Here is an 18410-nt window from a genome sequence, read left to right as displayed (position 1 = left end):
CAGTACATCAGTGTATTCTTTAAGATGATGGGGGTTATAATCAAATTACAGTATCATCCACAGATACCCCATTAGTTCAAAACTCACCAAAACAACACCATCTGGTTAAAAATATTTTATTTTCTTAATTTCCTCCTAAAAAACCTAGGTGCGTCTTATAAAGCGAAAAATACGGTACTTTGTTTCACACAGTACTTCACTTAACATTACTCAGGACCTGAGTAATTCACACAACTCCATGGAAAGAAAAAAAAAAAAAAGTTGTGTATCTTGGGATTTGGTGATGCAAAAACATTTTCTACTTTAAAAAAAAATTAAGGTTTTTATTGTGCAACAGTAATAAAGCTTTTTAAAAAACTATGCATTTGGTATCACTATAATCAAATAATGAATAAAGTTATCATATCATTTGTGCCAAAAAATAAACGCTGCAAATTTTATAGCGGATTCTCGGATGTCTAACAAGATCTTCTTTATGGTTACCACTAGTGTTCAGTGAAGCGAACCATCCGAAGTGGAATTCAGTCTGAATTTTAGGAAAAATCTGATTTTAAACAAAGCCGAATTTCCTTGGGCTTCATGATAATGAATCATTTTTCCTAAAATGGCGGCTGGAATTGTATTAGAGAAAACGGAAATGTACTCACCTCATCCACTAGCTTGCGCAGAGGCAGTCCGCTCCTCTCTTGACTAAAATAGACCTGTTGAAGGACCTGCGCTCAATGTGATGATGTCACTGTGCTCTCCCAGCATGATCACATGGTGAAGTCATCACGCTAAGCCCAGGTCCTTCAGCAGGTATTTTTCTAATCAAGAGAGGAGCGGACAAGCCCCTGTGTGAGCAAATGGATGAGGCGAGTGATTTTTATTTTATTTTTTAATCCAAAAGGCCATATTGCACTAGCGTATTACCGTTTTTATTGGCTGTTAGACGGGTGTACTTTGGTCTAAGGTGTCGTTAAAAATGGTCTCATTGATTGATAGGCTGAATAGGGTTTTAACATAGTGATTAATGATAAATTAATTTGGAATGAATCAAATTTCTTGTTGAACTTTGACCAAGCTGCAGAATTGAATTTTTCTAAAGTTCACTCATCTCTAGTTACTGCATCACATTCTGAACGTTAAAATCGCTTTTTTCCAGTGTGAATTCTCTGATGTTTAACAAGAGCTGATTTATTAGTAAAACATTTCCCACATTCTAAACATAAAAATGGCTTCTCCCCTGTGTGAGTTCTCTGATGTCTAACAAGTTGTGATTTAGAGTTAAAATGTTTTTCACATTCTGAACATGAAAATGGCTTCTTCCCTGTATGAATTCTCTCATGTGCAACAAGAGTTGATTTATTAGTAAAACATTTCCCACATTCTGAACATAAAAATGGCTTCTCCCCTGTGTGAGTTCTCTGATGTCCAACAAGTTGTGATTTAGAGTTAAAATGTTTTTCACATTCTGAACATGAAAATGGCTTCTCCCCTGTGTGAATTCTCTGATGTTTACCAAGACTTGATTTATCACTAAAACATTTCCCACATTCTAAACAAGAAAATGGCTTCTCCCCTGTGTGAGTTTTCTCATGTGCAACAAGATGTGATTTATGAGTAAAACATTTCCCACATTCTAAACAAGAAAATGTATTCTCCCCTGTGTGACTTCTCTGATGTGTAACAAGAAATGATTTATCAATAAAACATTTCCCACATTCTAAACAAGAAAATGGCTTCTCCCCTGTGTGAATTCTCTGATGTGTAACTAGTTTTGATTTACATATGAAAGATTTCCCACATTCTAAACAAGAAAATGGCTTCTCCCCTGTGTGAATTTTATGATGGTTAAGAAGATACCATTTATCCCTAAAACATTTCCCACATTCTAAACATGAAAATGGTTTCTCCCCTGTGTGAGTTCTCTGATGTCTAACAAGATGTGATTTACGGTTGAAATGTTTTTCACATTCTGAACATGAAAATGGCTTCTCCCCTGTGTGAGTTCTCTGATGTCTAACAAGTTTTGATTTAGAGTTAAAATGTTTTTCACATTCTGAACATGAAAATGGCTCCTCCCCTGTGTGAGTTCTCTGATGTTTACCAAGACTTGATTTATCACTAAAACATTTCCCACATTCTAAACAAGAAAATGGCTTCTCCCCTGTGTGAGTTTTCTCATGTGCAACAAGATTTGATTTAAAGTTAAAAATTTTTCCACATTCTGAGCATGAAAATGGCTTCTCCCCTGTGTGAATTCTCTCATGTGCAACAAGAGTTGATTTATCAGTAAAACATTTCCCACATTCTGAACATGAAAATGGCTTCTCCCCTGTGTGAGTTCTCTGATGTCTAACAAGATGTGATTTTAAGTTAAAATGTTTTTCACATTCTGAACATGAAAATGGCTTCTCCCCTGTGTGAGTTCTTTGATGTATAATAAGCTCTGATTTAAATTTAAAAAATTTCCCACATTCTGAGCATGAAAGAGCATTCTCCCCTGTGTGAATTCTCTCATGTGCAACAAGAGTTGATTTATCAGTAAAACATTTCCCACATTCTAAACAAGAAAATGGCTTCTCCCCTGTGTGACTTCTTTGATGCTTAACAAGAATTGATTTATCAATAAAACATTTCCCACATTCTAAACAAGAAAATGGCTTCTCCCCTGTGTGACTTCTCTGATGTTTAACAAGATTTGATTTAAAGTGAAAATGTTTTTCACATTCTGAACATGAAAATGGCTTCTCCCCTGTGTGAATTCTCTCATGTGCAACAAGATTTGATTTTAAGTTAAAAAATTTTTCACATTCTGAACATGAAAATGGCTTCTCCCCTGTGTGAGTTTTCTCATGTGCAACAAGAGTTGATTTTTCAGTAAAACATTTCCCACATTCTAAACAAGAAAATGGCTTTGCTCCTGTGTGAATTCTCTGATGTCTAACAAGTTGTGATTTAAAGTTAAAATGTTTTTCACATTCTGAACATGAAAATGGCTTCTCCCCAGTGTGAGTTCTCTGATGTAAAACAAGTTGTGATTTTAAGTGAAAATGTTTTTCACATTCTGAACATGAAAATGGCTTCTCCCCTGTGTGAGTTCTCTGATGTCTAACAAGTTGTGATTTTAAGTTAAAATGTTTTTCACATTCTGAACATGAAAATGGCTTGTCCCCTGTGTGAGTTCTCTGATGTCTAATAAGATCTGATTTAAATTTACAACATTTCCCACATTCTGAGCATGAAAGCGCATTCTCCCCTGTGTGACTTCTTTGATGTTTAACACTTCTTCTGTGGATTTTATTTTGCTTAACAGTCTGTGATGAATCAGAAGATTGAAATCCATCCAAAAGATCAGATAATAGATCTTTGCTGTGAAAGGCTGAGGATACATCCGAGATAATGGCATGCTCTTCATGTGTATCTTCTGTGACACCACACTCATCTGTTCTAAAATCTGACATCAAATGTTTGTCTGAGCTCCTGGTACAGTCCTCTGTCAAGAATAAATCTAAGTTTTATAATTTTTAAATAATAGAACCGTAAAATTATATTGCTAATTTATAACATTTCTATATAACAAAAATCCATTCAAATTACAAGTCATGGCGCAAAATTCAATTATAAACTTGTGTGTCCGATCCTACTGTCGAAACTGATGGTTATGCTTCTTGTACTAATGCTAATTCCCAGGGCCATGTTCAGTTGCAATCAAGTATGAGTTTTCAGGAACTGATTCATGTGAATTTCCTACAGGAATCTCGAACTAGGCAAGATGACCCCAATAATACCAAAATATCCTCACTTAAAGAGGAGCTTTCACTAGTTTAAAAAGTAAAAACAAACTATATCAGTGGGCAGAGCGGCGCCCAGGGGTCCCCCTGCACTTACTAGTATGTCTGGGCGCCGCTCCGTTCGCCCAGTATAGGCTCCGGTGTCTGCAGCTCCCTCTGTTGTACTGGACGGATTTTTTGTATTAGGCGTGTCCCTTGCTGCAGCGCTGGCCAGCGCTGCAGCAAGGGACAACCCTAATACAAAAACTCTGCCCAGTACAAAAGAAGGAGCTGCAGACACCGGAGCCTATACCGGGCGAACGGAGCGGCGCCCAGACATACTAGTAAGTGCAGGGGGACCCCTGGGCGCCGCTCTGCCCACTGATATAGTTCGTTTTTACTTTTTAAACTAGTGAAAGGTCCTCTTTAACCGCCTCCGGACCGCCTAACGCATGATTGCGTTCCGGAGACGGCAGCTCTGCGCACAGTCACGCATATATGCGTCATATCGCGAGACGCGAGATTTCCTGTGAACGCGCGCACACAGGCGCGCGCGTTCAAAGGATCGGAAGGTAAGCGAGTGGATCTCCAGCCTGCCAGCGGCGATCGTTCGCTGGCAGGCTGGAGATGCGATTTTTTTAACCCCTAACAGGTATATTAGACGCTGTTTTGATAACAGCGTCTAATATACCTGCTACCTGGTCCTCTGGTGGTCCCTTTTGTTTGGATCGACCACCAGAGGACACAGGCAGCTCAGTAATAAGTAGCACCAAACACCACTACACTACACCCCCCCCTGTCACTTATTAACCCCTTATTAACCCCTGATCACCCCACATGGATCGGATCCGCAAAACACATACGGACGTCTGAATGGAGCCTTACAGGGATCACCCCCCTGTAAGGCTCCATTCAGACATTTTTTTGGCCCAAGTTAGCGGAATTTTTTTTTTTCTTACAAAGTCTCATATTCCACTAACTTGTGTCAAAAAATAAAATCTCACAAGAACTCACCATACCCCTCACGGAATCCAAATGCGTAAAATGTTTTAGACATTTATATTCCAGACTTCTTCTCACGCTTTAGGGCCCCTAAAATGCCAGGGCAGTATAAATACCCCACATGTGACCCTATTTCGGAAAGAAGACACCCCAAGGTATTCCGTGAGGGGCATATTGAGTCCATGAAAGATTGAAATTTTTGTCCCAAGTTAGAGAAAAGGGAGACTGAGAAAAAACAAAAAAAAAATCAATTTCCGCTAACTTGTGCCAAAAAAAATAATAATTCTATGAACTCGCCATGCCCCTCATTGAATACCTTGGGGTGTCTTCTTTCCAAAATGGGGTCACATGTGGGGCATTTATACTGCCCTGGCATTTTAGGGGCCCTAAAGCGGGAGAAGAAGTCTGGGATCCAAATGTCTAAAAATGCCCTTATAAAAGGAATGTGGGCCCCTTTGCGCATCTAGGCTGCAAAAAAGTGTCACACATCTGGTATCGCCGTACTCAGGAGAAGTTGGGCAATGTGTTTTGGGGTGTCATTTTACATATACCCATGCTGGGTGAGAGAAATATCTTGGTCAAATGCCAACTTTGTATAAAAAAAAATGGGAAAAGTTGTCTTTTGCCAAGATATTTCTCTCACCCAGCATGGGTATATGTAAAATGACACCCCAAAAAACATTGCCCAACTTCTCCTGAGTACGACAATACCACATGTGTGATACTTTTTTGCAGCCTAGGTGGGCAAACGGGCCCACATTCCAAAGAGCACCTTTCGGATTTCACCGGCCATTTTTTACACATTTTGATTTCAAACTACTTCTCACGCATTAGGGCCCCTAGAATGCCAGGGCAGTATAACTACCCCACAAGTGACCCCATTTTGGAAAGAAGACACCCCCAGGTATTTCGTGATGGGCATAGTGAGTTCATGGAATATTTTTTTTTTGTCACAAGTTCTATGAACTCACTATGCCCATCAGCGAATACCTTAGGGTGTCTACTTTCTGAAATGGGGCCATTTGTTGGGTGTTTGTACTGTCTGGCCATTGTAGAACCTCAGGAAACATGACAGGTGCTCAGAAAGTCAGAGCTGCTTCAAAAAGCGGAAATTCACATTTTTGTACCATAGTTTGTAAACGCTATAACTTTTACCCAAACCATTTTTTTTTACCCAAACATTTTTTTTTTATCAAAGACATGTAGAACAATAAATTTTGAGAAAAATTTATATATGGATGTCGTTTTTTTTGCAAAATTTTACAACTGAAAGTGAAAAATGTCATTTTTTTGCAAAAAAATCGTTAAATTTCGATTAATAACAAAAAAAGTAAAAATGTCAGCAGCAATGAAATACCACCAAATGAAAGCTCTATTAGTGAGAAGAAAAGGAGGTAAAATTCATTTGGGTGGTAAGTTGCATGACCGAGCAATAAACGGTGAAAGTAGTGTAGTGCAGAAGTGTAAAAAGTGGCCTGGTCATTAAGGGTGTTTAAGCTAGGGGGGCTGAGGTGGTTAAGGTCTCTAACAAAGACTTTTATCCGGTACAGTCGAGGTCTCTTGCCTTAGATCGATATCAGGAATTGGTAGAAAGAGACCTCTGCTCACTGTATGATTCTACCAAATATGTGGCACCTGGTACTTCTCATCGCAAACATGAGAATTTATGTCACAGTGAAAGGGGGGCTCTTAAAAGTCTAAAAGAGATGCATAATATAATCATTAACCCCTTCACGCAACATCACGTACATGTACGTGGGGGAATGTGGTGTCTCACCGCATCCCCACGTGCATGTACGTGATCGGCTCTCAGTGAAGCCGGCGTGCTGGGGTTGCTAGGCAACCAGAGAAGCCGGCAGGAGCTGTATTGGAGCTCTGACCCGCCCACGATCGCTGTGATTGGTCCATTACTAAAGAGGGACCAATCGCAGCGCATCAGGGCAGGTAAGGGGGGGTTAGGGAGGGACTATGTGCTTCTCCTTCTCTGATCGCCCCAATTCCTGTCAGGGAAGCGATCAGAGAAGGAGAAAGTGTGAAAATCTTCCCGACCTATGACGAGTATACTCGTCATGGAGCACTGCTACTTAACGCGCCATGATGAGTATACACGTCATGGCATAAACTGTCACCATGTCTGCAGACATGGTGACAGCGCTGAGATCCCGGCTGTCACACACAGCCAGGCACCTTGGGTCAATGCCGAGGGGGGTCCTGTGACCCCCCCTATCGGCTATCGCTGCAAACCGCAGGTCAATTCAGACCTGCGGTTTGTAGCGCTTTCTGCGGTTTCTGATCGGATCAGAAACTTTAGTATGTCCAAAATAAAGATTTTTCACCCCCCCTGCACCCCTGAATGATATTATGTGGGCGGGTGGTGCAGGGGGGGTGTCGCAGGCGGTGCGGAGGTGCGGTAAGGTGCGGGAGGCGGGCGGTGCGGCAGGCGGGATCGCGATCCCCCGCCCGCCTCCCTTTCAATGATCGTTGGCGTCTAGTGGGTATACCAGGGTGCCAGCACATTGCTGGCACCCTGGTATAAACGGCTGACATCTGCGATGCGATGTCAGCCGTTTAACCCTTTCCATACAGCGGTCCGTACGGACCACTGTATGGAAAAGTTTAACAGCGCAGGGAGCTCCCTCCCTCTCCCATCGGGGGCTGCTGTGCCTTTGCAGCCCCCCGATGGGAGAGGGAGAGAGCCCCCAGAGAGCCCCCCTCAGCCCTGTGCTTACCCTTCCCCGTCTGCGCAGTTCTGACCAGTACTGAGCAGACGGGGAAGGTTCCCATGGCAACAGGACGACTCTCAGGCGTCCTGCTGTCCATGGTGCTGAACAGATCTGTGCTAAAAGGCATAGATCTGTTCAGACAAGTGTAAAATACAGTACAGTGCAATATATATTGTACTGTACTGTATTATACAGACATCAGACCCACTGGATCTTCAGGAACCAAGTGGGTCTGGGTCAAAAAAAAAGTGAAAAAAAAGTGAAAAAAGTAAAGTTTCAAAAAAACACATTTATCACTGAATAAAAATAAATAAAATACACTACACATATTAGGTATCGCCGCGTCCGTAACGACCTGATCTATAAAACGGTCATGTTACTTTCCCCGCACGGTGAACGCCATAAAAAAAAAAAAAAAAAATATGAGGAAATTGAAATTTTGCCCACCTTACTTCCCAAAAAAGGTAATAAAAGTGATCAAAAAAGTCGCATGTACGCCAAAAAAGTACCAATCAAACCGTCACCTCATCCCGCAAAAAATGAGCCCTTACATGAGACAATGGCCCAAAAAATAAAAAAAATATGGGTCACAGACTATGGAGATACTAAAACATGATTTTTTTTTGTTTCAAAAATGATATTATTGTGTAAAACCCTGATAAATTATAAAAAGGTAGACATATTAGGTATTGCCATGTCCGTAAGAACCTGATCTATAAAAATACCACATGACCTAACCCCTCAGGTGAACACTGTAAAAAAAATTAAATAAAAACGGTGTCAAAAAAGCTATTTTTTTGTTACCTTACATCACAAAAAGTGTAATAGCAAGCGATCAAAAAGTCTTTTTCTCTCCAAAATAGTACCAATCTAACCGTCATCTCATCCCGCAAAAATGATACCCAACCTGAGACAATCGCCAAAAAACTGAAAAAACTATGGCTCTCAGACTATGGAGACACTAAAACATGTTTTTTTTTTTGTGTCAAAAATGATATTATTGTGTAAAACCTAAATAAATAAAAAAGTATACATATTAGGTATCGTCACGTCCGTAAGAACCTGCTCTATAAAAATAGCACATGATCTAACCTGTCAGATGAACGTTGTAAATAATAAAAATAAAAACAGTGCCAAAACAGCTATTTTTTGGCAAATTTTCAATTTTAATTCATTTTTTCCCATAACAAAGCAAGGGTTAACAGCCAAACAAAACTCAATATTTATTGCGCTGATTCTTTAGTTTATAGAAATGCCCCATATGTGGTCGTAAACTGCTGTATGGCCACACGGCAGGGCGCAGAAGGAAAGGAGCGCCATATGGTTTTTGGAAGGCAGTTTTTGCTGGACTGGTTTTTTGACACCATGTCCCATTTGAAGCCCCCCCGATGCACCCCTAGAGTATAAACTCCAAAAAATGACCCCATTTTGGAAACTACACCCATCAAGGTATTCAAAACTGATTTTACAAACTTTGTTAACCCTTTAAGTGTTCCACAAGAGTTAATGGCAAATGGAGATGAAATTTCTGAATTTCTATTTTTTGTTAGTTTGCCTCACAAAAAGTGTAATATAGAGCAACCAAAAATCATATGTACCCTAAAATAGTACCAACAAAACTGCCACCTTATCCCGTAGTTTCCAAAATGGGGCCACTTTTTTGGAGTTTCTAACCTAGGGGTGCATCAGGGGGCTTTAAATGGGACATGGTGTCAAAAAAAACAGTCCAGCAAAACCTGCCTTGCAAAAACCGTATGGCATTCCTTTCCTTCTGCGCCCTGCCGTGTGCCCGTACAGCGGTTTACGACCACATATGGGGTGCTTCTGTAAACTACAGAATCAGGGCCATAAATAATGAGTTTTGTTTGGCTGTTAACCCTTGCTTTGTAACTGGAAAAAAAATATTAAAATGGAAAATCTGCCAAAAATGTGAAATTTTGAAATTGTGTCTCTATTTTCCATTAAATCTTGTGCAACACCTAAAGGGTTAACAAAGTTTGTAAAATCAGTTTTGAATACCTTGAGGGGTGTAGTTTCTTAGATGGGGTCACTTTTATGGAGTTTCTACTCTAGGGGTGCATCAGTGGGGCTTCAAATGGGACATGGTGTAAAAAAAAACAGTCCAGCAAAATTAGCCCTCCAAAAACCAAATGGCGCACCTTTCACTCTACGCCCCGCTGTGTGGCCATACAGTAGTTTATGGCCACATATGGGGTGTTTCTGTGAACAGCAGAGTCAGGGCAATAAAGATACAGTCTTTTTTGGCTGTTAACCCTTGCTTTGTTAGTGGAAAAAATGGCTTAAAATTGAAAATTAGGCAAAAAAATGAAATTCTCAAATTTCATCTCCATTTGCCAATAACTCTTGTGCAACACCTAAAGGGTTAATGACGTATGTAAAATCAGTTTTGAATACCTTGAGGGGTGTAGTTTCTTAGATGAGGTCACTTTTAGGGAGTTTCTACTCTAGGGGTGCATCAGGGGGCTTCAAATGGGACATGGTGTAAATAAACCAGTCCATAAAAATCAGCCTTCCAAAAACCAAACGGCGCACCTTTCACTCTACGCCCCGCTGTGTGGCCGTACAGTAGTTTACGGCCACATATTGGGTGTTTCTGTAAACCACAGAGTCAGGGTAATGAAGATACAGTCTTGTTTGGCTGTTAACCCTTGCTTTGTTAGTGGAAAAAATGGGTTAAAAGGAAAAATTTGACAAAAAAAATTAAATTCTCAAATTTCCTCCCCATTTGCCAATAACTCTTGTGCAACACCTAAAGGGTTAACAATGTATGCAAAATCAGTTTTGAATACCTTGAGGGGTGTAGTTTCTTAGATGGGGTCATTTTTGGGTGGTTTCTTTTATGTAAGCCTCGCAAAGTGACTTCAGACCTGAACTGGTCCCTAAAAATTGAGTTTTTGTAAATTTCGGAAAAATTTCAAGATTTGCTTCTAAACTTCTAAGCCTTATAACATCCCCAAAAAATAAAATATCATTCCCAAAATAATTCAAGCATGAAGTAGACATATGGGGAATGTAAAGTCATCACAATTTTTTGGGGTATTACTATGTATTACAGAAGTAGAGAAACTGAAACTTTTAAATTTGCTAATTTTTCCAAATTTTTGGTAAATTAGGTATTTTTTTGTGCAAAAAAAAAAATTTTTTTACTTCATTTTACCAGTGTCATGAAGTACAATATGTGACAAAAAAACAATCTCAGAATGGCCTGGATAAGTCAAAGCGTTTTAAAGTTATTAGCACTTAAAGTGACACTGGTCAGATTTCCAAAAAATGGCCTGGTCCTTAAGGTGAAAATGAGCCCGGTCCTGAAGGGGTTAAAGAGGCTGACAAGGGAGGAGCGGTTGTCATCTTAGATATTGGCGTCTATAAATCCCAGGTATTATCCATGTTAAATGATCCTGACACCTATAAATCTCTATCTGGCAACCCTCTCCTCCCTTTTCAGTCCAAAATGGTCAGCATTCCGACTTTGGGATTAGAAAAGGGCTCTCTCACTAAAAAGGAGTATGACTACATCTATGTACAACATCCCATTGTGTCGAGTTTTCACACACTTCCGAAAGTGCATAAGGGAGTCTTTCCTCCTCCCTTACATCCTATAGTGGCAGGAATCGGTTCTTTCTCCGAGAGACTTTCAGAGTGGATCGATTCTCTGCTACAACCGCTTATTTGACAAATTCCAGGCTTTCTCAGGGATACTGGGTCTGTGTTGCAGGCATTCTCGGACTTCAAATGGAGGCCTGGATTTGCCTGGATCACAGCAGATGTCACTGCTTTATATACCAGCATTCCGCATAATTTAGCCCTGGTATCCCTTCGCTGGTTCCTTAATAGAGTAGTTAAAGTAAAGTGAGTAATGGAATAAGATAATATAAGGCTGGCACTCAAATATGTGGTTCATATGAAAAGTGGCAATTTATTAAAACACATATTAAAATCAGCATATAATCCAAGATAAAAGGAGATGCACTAAAATACAATCACTTACAATAAAAAGATAAATAGAAAAAATAAATGAAGAAAAAAAGAAAAAAAAACGCAGGATAAAAGCACACTGGTGGTGCCGTCTCTTGCAATCAGAGATGCACTCTTACCCGTATAGATCGGGGCCGATGGTTGGAGAATCCCTCTCTCAAGCCACTACTCACCACACTGCGCCGCCGTCTTTCGCCGTTTGGCGTCCTCGTTCGAGACTTCCGTACCACATGGTGGTTGTCTCGCGGGAATAGCCTGTTTGATCCGTTCAATCCTGTTTCTCCTTGGGGTATTTTCAAATCGAAAGTCAATGGAGCGCTCCAGTGTTTAGAAGGTTTGCAAACTTTCGTAGTTAGTCCGGATCTTTCTTTATGGGGGTGAACTACGCCAGACGCGTTTCGGGGACGTCTCTCCCCTTCCTCAGTGGCTCTACCCCCATTGTAGCATCACTTGCTTTTATACTCCACTCAGTGTGATCAAAATCCCGGACCAGAATCAAATTTTGGCTACTTGCGGCATCATTGCGTTTTTTATGCGGTTTTCCCGGTACATGTGCGTTTTTTCTATATTGTCTCCTTCTTATTGCGGTTAAGCTATATAGTGAAGGAAATACTCCTGCGACATTGCTTTTTTCAAGAAAAAGCATAAAAACATGTACATGTATACAAAACTATAATGTAAAACTCTAAAAATATATATATATAATCATTTAAACATATGTGTGCAACTTTGTAGGGTTGGCACATACTAAATCCACTTTTCAATGAACAATCCTGCGATCAAATACACAAATATAATATATCGAAAAATATATAAAAGAATAACTAAGAAGGATGACTAAGCAGTCTAAAACAATGGTTATTTCTTCTGCAATTGGTTATCAATGAGGATAAAACCCCATATAAGAGGGCGACACAATTCCTAGATTGTTCAACAAATATAATATTCGGTTGTTCTGTAATCTATTTTTATTTTTTCGATTTTTGTTTTGTCGATTATTAATGTAGTAATGGGTATGTAAGCCTCTCTCCAAGGGGGGGTCAGAGCGCCGATAGATGGCCAGACATTTGATCCCCCATTAGATGAGAGTCATACAACCAGGGATCTAGAGGAAACCAAAGATTTCAAGTTCCGCGTTTAAGCCCGCTGGGATCAAACTTCCAAAATCATATGTGCGTCGCGATTCCGCCCGGGACATTCTCTCCACATTTTTCCCCCCCTCTCCAATGTGTGTCTATTCTCTCCAAAGCCATAAATGTCAATCCCCTAGGGTCTTGGTTGTGAACTTCTTTAAAGTGCTTTGAAAGTGAGTGTTTCAAGTATCCTTTTCTAATGTTGGACACATGTTCAGATATCCTCACTTTCAAAGTCCTCTCTGTTCTTCCAATATTCTGCCTAGAGCAGGGACATTGCACAAGATATATCACGCTAGTTGAATTGCAGGTCAGGAAATGTTTAATCTCCCATGAGAAGCTGTTTTGGGTCGAATCTACATTTTTGATATTTTTAGGGGCTTTTGTTACCTTACAGCCGGCACATTGGCCGCATCTGTAAAAGCCCTTCAGACTCATCCAATTACCGATTCCTGGGGATTTTTTCAATTTATTTTTGACCGACGGTGCTACTTTTATTCCCAGATTCGGTGCCCGTGTAAAGGTAATCTGGGGTCTCACTGGAATAAGCGTGCCCAAAGTCTTATCTTGCAATAGGTGGTGCCAATGTCTTTTAACTATCTCTTTAATTCCCCTATATTGTGCAGTATATGGAAGCACTACTCGGAATTGTGGTTCTTGTTGAGTTGTCTGAGGGTGTTTATCTATTAGTAGGGAGCTCCTGGATATTTTCCTCACATATTCCAGTGCATCTTCTAATGTCGAGCCTGGGTACTGCTTAGCCATGAAATTCTTCTTCATAGCCAAAGCCTCTATTTCAAATTGGGAGTCTTCGGTACTGTAACGGGGTTCCGAAGGTGCACTCGGTCCCCCATTGCCCGCAGAACTGTTGCTTAGCTTTGGGAACGAGGATCTGTGTTTGACCTCATTCCCAGGGCGGCTTTACTAGCTGGGTGGCTCCCTGCTCCTAGTCTGCCTTGAGCGCCGAGCTGATCACTCGGTGCTCGACTGGTTGGTCTGTCGGTCATGTGACGCTGGCCACGTCACATGACCCTCACTCCCCACTATTAATACAGGCAGCCTGCTGGCCACAGGTTGCCTGTTAATTTAGGTTCCACCTGTGATTTGGTCTTTTCTGGCGTACTTACCTCCTGCTGAATTCCTGACGATCCTCTGCCTGCTTCTTGTGTACTTTGCTGCTCTCCTGGTATTTGACCCCGGCCTCCTCCTGACGATCCTCTGCTGACTCCTTTGGTACTTCACGTCTCTCCTGGTATTTATGACCCCGGCTTCTCCTGACAATTCTCTGCTTGCTCCATTTGTACTTAGTAGCTTTCCTGGTATTGACTCGGTCCGTTCACGTCCTGTTGTTTGTCTGTCTGTCATCCCAGCACTTATTCCAAGTTAGGTATTGCCGTCCAGTTGTCCCCTGTCATTAGGACTCGCGAGGCAAGTAGGCAGCGCCAGGGGTAAGGGTGGAGCGCAGTGGTCACTTCCCTCCCCCCTGTGTGTGTGTGTACGCGACCGTTACAGGTACAGTTCCGTTTCAATCTCCGGAACTGTCTGAACGGAACATTGAGTAACCAACTGGGCAAATGGCAGCTAGAATGTAGAATAAAGGTGTTCCTTGCTGACGGTTTCTGATATGTTTTACATATATATTTATTGTCCCTCTTAGTTATTGAAAAATCCAGGAACTCAGTCTCCTCTGAACCAATATTAGCAGTAAAAACTAAATTAAAATCATTATTATTCAATGTGGATATAAACAAGCGTAAAACCTCTTCCTTTCCTTTCCAGATTAAAATCACATCGTCTATATAATCGCTGCCAGAGCACCAGGTCACCCCCCGATATGGATCAATCGCCGCCTGTTCCCATTGGGCTAGGAACAGGTCTGCATAACTGGGGGGCGAACCTGGTGCCCATGGCAGTCCCTCTAATCTGCAAATAAAAATTCTCCTCAAAGTAAAAATAATTATGCTGTAAAATATGCCTGATTCCTTCTAATATATATTCTGTTTGTTCCAACTTCATTCTGATATCTTTCTGTAGTTGTATCCTAATCGCATCTACCCCTTGTTTGTGGTTTATTACTGTATACTGTATAAAGTGACTGGATGTCTAGCGTTGCCATAATCCAGTCCGATTCCACGGTTAGTCCTTCTAGTATATCAATAATCTGTGTTGTATCCCTCAAGTAGGATGGTTTCTGGCGTAGTTCACCCCCATAAAGAAAGATCCGGACTAACTACGAAAGTTTGCAAACCTTCTAAACACTGGAGCGCTCCATTGACTTTCGATTTGAAAATACCCCAAGGAGAAACAGGATTGAACGGATCAAACAGGCTATTCCCGCGAGACAACCACCACGTGGTACGGAAGTCTCAAACGAGGACGCCAAACAGCGAAAGAAGACGGCGGCGTAGTGTGGCGAGTAGTGGCTTGAGAGAGGGATTCTCCAACCATCGGCCCCGATCTATACGTGTAAGATATACGTTTATGCCTCACTCGCCACCTGTAGCCTTGTACTAACATCCTTGTACTAACATCAGCTGGAACAATATATCTTCTCTTTGGGATTGTATTGTTATACGGCCACAGTGCCGATATCCGGACGATTGATTGCCCTGAATGAAGGGAACACTTTAAGGAGGACACGGCCACATATGATAAAGTGACTGTTCTAAATAATCTCCCTGTGGATGATATAACAGAGAGATATATAATCTACCCTTATACAATTAAGGGACATCTATAGTGCATCTCTGATTGCAAGAGACGGCACCACCAGTGTGCGTTTATCTGCGTTTTTTTTTCTCTTTTTTTCTTCATTTATTTTTTCTATTTATCTTTTTATTGTAAGTGGTTGTATTTAAGTGCATCTCCTTTTATCTTGGATTATATGCTGATTTTGATATAAGTGTTTTAATAAATTGCCACTTTTCATATGAACCACATATTTGAGTGCCAGCCTTATATTATCTTATTCCACAGCTTGGAATATGATCGCATATGCAAAATCATCAAGAAATACCTTCCACTGTTATCATGCGATAATCAGTGGATGGATATTGTCGCGGAGGGAGTAAAATATGTAGCAAGAAGGGCTCCAACTCTGGGCAATTTTCTGAGCCCTAGTCTGTTCTCTGAAAAATTAGTGCAAAGATCAACTTGGCTTAATAACAAGGGCAGCTACAAATGTGGCCATGCCAAATGTATTTATTGTGATCATACCAGACCGACTAAGAACTTCAGATCTGCTGCTAACAATAAGGAATTCACTATACAGTCTTATCTTAATTGCAACACAAAGTTCGCAGTTTACTTGATAACGTGCAAACTTTGCCAGTTACAATATGTAGGGTGTACCACAAGGGTGTACCACATTTCGGATGTTTCAGATTACAAAAATCGCAACGTGTCTGCTGTCAGTACACACTTTGCGATTTTACATGGAGGCGATACTTCCAATCTAGTGGTTCAAGGAATCAAGCGAGTTTTCCTTCCCACTAGAGGGGGTGATCATAGGAGAAATTACTAAATCCAGAGGCATACTAGATCTTTCAGCTGGTTCAAGACAGCCTCAAGGTCTCAACAAAAGGCATGATTTAATTCTACACTATTAGGGGAGTCTCTCTTGTGCTTAGGTGTTTTTTCATTTACCTTTATAGTCCTTCTTTGCCATGAAAATTAACTTAATCCCCAAAAAAAACTTTCCACTGCATTTCATTGCTGTCATTAAAAGGACCTGCTGAGATCATTTCAGTAATCGTCTTTGTTAACTCAGGTGAGAATGTTGATGAAGCACAAGGCTGGATATCATTATGTCAGGCTGATTGGTTAAAATGGCAGACTTGGACATGTTAAAAGGAGGGGTGATGCTTGAAATCATTGTTATTCCATTGTAACCATGGAGTGACCTGCAAAGAAACGCATGCAGCCATCATTGCGTTGCATAAAAATGGCTTCACAGGCAAGGATATTGTGCTACTAAGATTGCACCTCAATCAACAATTTATAGGATCAGCAAGAACTTCAAGGAAAGATGTTCAATTCTTGTTAAGAAGGCTTCAGGGCGTCCAAGAAAGTCAGCAAGCGCCAGGATCGTCTCCTAAAGAGGATGTCAGCTGTGGGATCGGAGTGCCACCATGCTGAGCTGCTCAGGAATGGCAGCAGGCAGGTTGAGCGTATCTGCACGCACAGTGAGGCGAAGACTTTTGGAAGATGGGCCTGGTGTCAAGAAGGGCAGCAAAGAAGCCACTTCTCTCCAAAAAAAACCATCAGGGACAGATTGATCTTCTGCAGAAAGTATGGTGAATGGACTGCTGAGGACTGGGGCAAAGTCATATTCTCCGATGAAGCCTCTTTCCAATTGTTTGGGGCATCTGGAAAAGGCTTGTCCGGAGAGAAGAAAAGGTGAGCGCTACCATCAATTCCTGTGTCATGCCAACAGTTAAAGCATCCTGAGACCATTCTTGTGTGGGGTTTGCTTCTCATCCAAGGGAGTGGGCTCTGACTCACTATTTTGCCCAAAAAAAAAACGCAGCCATGAATAAAGAATGGTACCAAAACACCTCCAACAGCAACTTCTTCCAACAATCCACAACAGTTTGGTGAAGAACAATGCATTTTCCAGCACGATGGAGCACCGCGTGCCATAAAGCAAAAAGTGATAACTAAGTGGCTCGGGGACCAAAACGTTGACATTTTGGGTCCATGGCCTGGAAACTCCCCAGATCTTAATCCCATTGAGAACTGAGGTCAATCCTCAAGAGGCGGGTGTGGACAAACAAAAACCCCTAATTCTGACAAAGATGTGATTATGAAAGAATGGTTTGCTATCAGTCAGGAATTGGCCCAGAAGTTGATTGAGAGCATGCCCAGTCGAATTGCAGAGGTCCGGAAAAGAAGGGCCAACACTGCAAATACTGACTCTCTTTGCATTAAATGTCATGTAATTGTCGATAAAAGCCTTGAAAACGTATGAAAGTGCGTGTAATTATATTTCACTACATCACAGAAACAACTGAAACAAAGATCTTAAAGCGTTTAGCAGCAAACTTTGTGAAAACTAATATTTGTGTCATTCTCAAAAACTTTTGGCCCACGACTGTACACCTGTATAGGTTTGTCTGTCAGCATCTGTGATTTTACATTTTACATATACAGTTGATTAGACATAGGTGATTGCACCATTTGTGTTGCTCCTCACGATCATGTGATCGATTGCATGTCTAACTGTGTGAGCAGCTCATAAGATGCAGTCTCATTAGAAATTCGACATGTCATGAGGAAGGAACGCCATTTGTTTATGGTCTGAAATGTGTAACCGAACTGTTCCTGTTTTTCGAAGTTTTATGCCGCAATAAAGCTACAATTTTTTTCCACCACCTTTGAGCTGGATTTCCCTACTTTTCTTGAATCTACTGCTACGCATCCAGGTGCGTCATCCGTGCTCGGCTGGTGAAGGGGAAGGTGAGAGCTGCTGTGCGCTTTAATGTGATCCTCAATTATAAACTAACTATGGGAAAACCGATCACAATCTGACAGTGGACCAGTAGATGATGAGGTTAGGTCACCAGGATGTTCACTTGTATTTTCCACTCTTGTGCTGAAGCCAGCATCTTCATAGGTGGTTATTATTATTATTATTTATTATTAAAGCGCCGTTCATTCCATAGCGCTGTACATATGAGAAGAGGTATACATACATAACAGACAATTGCACTAATCATAAACAAGACTGGTTACAAACTGGTACAGAAAGAGAGGGCCTCTGCCGTGAGGGCTTACAATCGACATGGTATGGGAGAAGGACA

General features: G+C 41.1%; 2 protein-coding genes across 2 annotated transcripts in view; one reads left to right on the top strand and one right to left on the bottom strand.

The window, feature by feature from the left end:
- LOC120999331 (gastrula zinc finger protein XlCGF26.1-like) overlaps nucleotides 1-18410 on the top strand; it is a 1147325-nt gene that overhangs the window by 885122 nt on the left and 243793 nt on the right. The window lies entirely within an intron of this gene.
- On the bottom strand, nucleotides 328-2579 carry LOC120999551 (oocyte zinc finger protein XlCOF7.1-like; the record flags this gene model as incomplete). The annotated part of the gene is made up of 1 exon (XM_040430525.1): nucleotides 328-2579. A coding segment is annotated over one exon (1455 nt), but the record flags the coding sequence as incomplete, so codon positions are not given.

This window comes from Bufo bufo, chromosome 4 (assembly GCF_905171765.1).
Source record: "Bufo bufo chromosome 4, aBufBuf1.1, whole genome shotgun sequence".
Classification (NCBI taxonomy): Eukaryota; Metazoa; Chordata; class Amphibia; order Anura; family Bufonidae; genus Bufo; species Bufo bufo.
Note: the sequence above shows the minus strand (reverse complement) of the source record. Positions and strands in the feature narration are given on the sequence as shown.